General features: G+C 36.6%; 1 protein-coding gene across 5 annotated transcripts in view; it reads left to right on the top strand.

Moving 5' to 3' along the window:
- AKAP7 (A-kinase anchoring protein 7) overlaps positions 1–4807 on the top strand; it is an 88512-nt gene that overhangs the window by 35584 nt on the left and 48121 nt on the right. For 4 of the 5 annotated variants that reach the window (XM_027880601.1, XM_027880597.1, XM_027880598.1 and 1 more), the window contains exon 7: positions 2378–2522. In XM_027880601.1, the coding sequence (XP_027736402.1) occupies positions 2378–2522 (145 nt within the window). Of the gene's footprint in view, positions 1–2377; positions 2523–4026; positions 4361–4807 lie in introns of those variants that run through there. The other variant, XM_027880599.1, reaches the window with a different exon arrangement.

Below are 4807 nucleotides of genomic sequence, written 5' to 3' on the forward strand. Positions count from 1 at the left end.
GCTTATCTCTGTAATCAGCATCCGTACTATTCCCATGTGGTAACAGCTTTTCTCTTTCATCTCTACTTCTTATATTCTCCCTTCCCATGCACCTGCTTTGTTTCATCCTTTCACATCACACAGGCAGCACTCTAGCAATTGCTCCAGTTACTAAAAATATAGTTTTCCTATGGCTGCTTTTCCAAATACCGTTCAGTAGTGCATCACAAGCACAACTCAATTCCTGAGCAGTCAGCATTTGATTCATACCTTACCAATCTGCCTTTGACAAGCAACACCCCTACCTCTTGTAAATGTTATTTTTTTATTGGAGCATGAAGTTGTGATTTTTATCTTTTCCTCATTTCATTCCAGAAATACTTAAGGCTTCATATTTTGACAAGTGTTCTCCTGGCTGAAAAGGTCTTTTTTAATTACTAATTGATATCTGACTGTATTTCAAAGAACTGTCAGCCAAAAAACAAGGAATGATGATTTAATTTCAAAATAACTTTAGTACATAAGGACTAATCTAGCAACAGAAATCAAATTTCAAATAGTGATAGTGAGGATGGAATGAATGTAGTCTTCCAAGGAGATTGTGTTCTGTGGAAAAACATCCACCACTAGATGTCATAATTTCAGAGATTAAGGAAATACAAAGACATTTCTGACCTTCACTAAGGTGAAATTATGGGGACCAAAAGTCTCTAAATTAGACTTTAGAGAACCAGATGTGTGAGTACTTATGGAGGCAAAGTGCTTCTGAAGCCAATAATTTTGTACCTAAGTAAAAGGTCAGTAGACATACCAACGTTGAGCCTATCTTGCATATATGTAACTTTAAATGAAGCACCACAAGAAATGCATGAATATGATGCTCAGCTGAATGCATACAGTGCAACGGTATAGTGAGGAAGGAGACAGTGTATGGTCCTTTCAGGGTGTTTGCTGAGGAGGGACCTTTTCAGTGCAGAAGGGGATAATAAGAAAAGGAGGAGGCCCTAAGCACCACACACAGAGACCCAAACCTGACCAACATATAAGGGAAGGGGTAACAAGAGCCAAAGCTGGTCAGCCCCACAGACTAATAAAGACATGTCAAGTGTGGGGATGTTCACTGCAGTAGGATTAGGACCTTGTCAAATGAGATGGTAAGAGAAAGGAGGAGGACAGAAGCAAAATATACAGAGACACAAACCTATTAAACTTAACACACAAACCCAAGAAACAAACCTTGTCAGTCATAGTAACTGAGGGCCTATCAAGAAACTACAGGCAAACTGTGACTTTGCAGCTGTTGGGAATGTAAAGGTCAGGGTCTGAGATGTTGGGAGAGGGGCTTGGTTGTACTATGCAAATGGATGGGGGATGTGGGAGGTGCAGAGGAAGAACAGAAAAGGAGTGGACAGAATTGGCTGTAAAAGGGTGCAGTCCTGTGTCTCCTGTGAGCCCTGTCTGTGGGTGCTGTTGAGGGCAGTGGTATCCCATGTAGCCAGCGATGTCTGTGTCCTCTGAGCATGTGTGCGTGTCTCTGGGAGGTGAAAGCAACGGGTACATCCATCAAGACTCTGGTGCTCCAGGGTGCTGGACTGGGCTCCAGCAGCCAGGCAGTAGGGAGCCCTGGGCTGGAGATACTAGAGGAAGCAGTGCTGCTAACATCCCGTAGCACACAGTAATGATACCTAAATAGCAAACAGCATTATTGTGAAGTAGATTGAAGGAGAAAATAGCGAATTTCTACAGAGATCATGTATTTTTATTTAAGATGCAAAGGAATTAGGAGTCCTAAACTCTTAAAATAACTACTGAAATTATGTTTTCTGAAAACAGCTCAATAGAAAATTTAATATGTTATACTTTATATATGCAAAACTGTATTTTTCCAATATTATAAATTATGGTGAGTTTTTAGATTTACTGAGTTAAAAAAGTCTAGTCCTGGTAAAATACAACCACATTTTCCTGTGTAGTGATTTTAAAGACTCAGAAGACTGCCCTTGACATACATTTGAGATTCTTCCTTGTAGTAGCATGCCCAAGTGATGACAGCAAAAGTAATTCCCAGTGACATATTCCATGAGCACTGTTGAAAACCATTGAAAATTAAAGCACTTGTAGCATTGTACATGTCTGTTTGTTTCCTACAGGACTGAAGAGGAAGTGGTAGAAAGTAGGAGTAATTACACTTTTATTTCATTGTTTAAGTTCTGCAAGCAGACAGTGCTTACCTGAAACAGGAGATTTGGCATATTATTGTTTCTGTATTCTTTTTACATCTTGACACAGTTTTCCATCCTAACTATACTTCTGGTTAAAATGAAAACTGTAGGAATCAAATAAAAAATTTCAGTCCTCTAGTAGAACGGCTAATTGAATTTTATGTTGCTTTTTAAAGGTGAAAAAAATTGACTCCAGCCTGTATGAAGATTTCAAAACCCATTATTTTGGACATGAAATCTTGCACCGCTTTGATCTTTGCTCCATGTTGAAAAAAAAGCAACCAAATGGTTACTACTACTGTGAGTCCTCTATTGTTTTTGGTAAGTACCTCTTCATTCTTGTCTTATCAATTGTGTCTCTGAGTTATACGCATGAAGAGCCTTTTTTTTTGGAGTGTAAATTAGGCATTTCTTGTAATATCCATGGAGTCAGACAGAAATTTGTCCCTCAGCCCTGGCTCTGCAGGAACTCTCTGCAGTGGTTCTTACTGACAGCTAAAGTTTATGTTCAATTATCCATCCCCAGAATCCCATTCCATTTCTCATCCTAAAATGAGTGTTTAAGATTAGTGAGATGTATCACTCTCCAGAGCTGCTCATCTCTCTGTTGACTTTAAAGATGGGTTGCGTGACTAAGTTAGATTAGACACAGTAATTATAGGTGATTAAAGCTAAGTGAAATGTCTGGTTTGGTGGAGATGTGACCTTACTTGGACTATATTCATATACAGAGAAAATTTCAGTGTTACCACAGATTTGGTAATAACTCTTAAGACTTTAAATATTGTACATTTAAACATTGTGATACCTTGCTAGATAATTATAATCCTGGAAATCACAGTTGTGTCCTCCTGCTTTATCTGAACAGAAATACCACTGTTAAAAGTTACTGCTGCTTCCAGGACTATGCGTAGGGCTTTAATGATGATTTGGTTTCTTGCTAGTGGTAACTTCTTTCCTTGTGCTGCAGCATTGCTGGTGGAAATGCTTCCTGGTCTGGAGGATTGTTTTGAGGACTTTTAATTAAATACTGGCACAATACTTTAAACATGTCAGGTGCTTCAAAAATGCTAATTCCTGTCAATGGTTTTGTTTGCACTTAGGGTCATCTTTATTTAGCTTAGGTAGACTGTTAAAAAACAAATTGAAAGAAGTACAGCGGAAAAAAGTGTAGGATGTGACAAAACTATTGCAAAATCCAGATCAGTCAAAAGTTAGATGTATTTAAACATATCTATCTATCTATCTATCTATCTATCTATCTATCTATCTATCTAATTTATTACCTTGTGTTATGCATGTCTCATAGTTATGTTTATATTTGTATATATAACTATATATATATAATGTCTTCTGTACATGTTTGTAGATTTAAAGATTATCTAGGTGCATCCAAATACTTAAGAGAAAGAGAAATTGTAAGATCATTTACTATGGTATAAAATTTTTATCTGGGTGAAACTGAGGCTCTGCTATTCCCAAATATACCTCAGAGTATTTTGGGATATGTATCTGATTAAGGAATTTGTTAAATAACTCACTACAAAAAAAAAAAAAAGCTATTTAGTAGAATGGTTGGTAGATATTTACAATGTTATTTCCCAAACATTTATTTAAATTTCTCTTCTTGACCTTGTCCTGTTACTGACATCTCAGAATGCTAAAATGGGACAGTTTTTTAGCAGTCTTTTGAATGTGAGTCCCATTAAATGGTTTATAACATCAGTCAATCAACTAGTATTCAAAGCAAGAATCACATGCTTGTTTGGCTTTGACTCAATCCTGGTATGACAGTGCGTAAAGAATTTATGTGTCATTTTCACACTCCAAACAGAACTCTCCTTTGAATTATATTTACATGAGCACTACATCTGGCTTTCTCTAGACATAGTATTTGAATGGATGTTCTTCACTGATATCAGACTAAGAAAGTGCACAATTATTATCCCCGTATTTTCATGGACTTAGATGCATCTTGGTGAAATACATGCGTTTAATTTTCTGGTTTTGTACATGTTAATATACATTTATTTAAAGAAAACAGATGAAGGAAAATAGCATTATTGAAACAGAGTTTAAATGACTTGTTTTTTCATTCCAGAGAAGAAGAAATTTAAATGAATTTTGAAAAATTAATTTTAAAATGTTTTAAAATGTGAACTGAATAGAGTTTTTTAGTAATTTTAGGTAGCTAGGACATTAAAATTAATACAACAGGGAGCTGATGCAGTTCTTTTAATACATTAGAAATAGTGAAATTTGAAAATTACTTAATACAGACAAAACACTGTATCCTGGTCTAGTTCTTTCTACATATACAGGCACTCAAGCAGTTATCTTCTTTCCTTGAAGTGCACAGAAAATACAGAAACAGAATTGATGTCTTGTTTATCTAGAGTTTGGTCAGACTTCAGTGATATTCATCTAATAAAATGAAAAGATCTAAGAAGGGATCAGAATTGATGTTAAAAATCCATACACAACAAAGACTTGCATACTACCATGGCCTGGCAGCCAGGAGGGCCAACCATGTCCTGGGGGAAATCAGGCAAAGCATCGCCAGCTGGTTGAGGGAGGTGATTGTCCCGTTCTGCTCTGCGACCTCA

The sequence above is a fragment of the Empidonax traillii genome, unplaced genomic scaffold (genome assembly GCF_003031625.1).
Source record: "Empidonax traillii isolate 1590-97213 ecotype Southwest subspecies unplaced genomic scaffold, ASM303162v1 scaffold72:size2462915, whole genome shotgun sequence".
In the NCBI taxonomy this organism is placed as follows: Eukaryota; Metazoa; Chordata; class Aves; order Passeriformes; family Tyrannidae; genus Empidonax; species Empidonax traillii.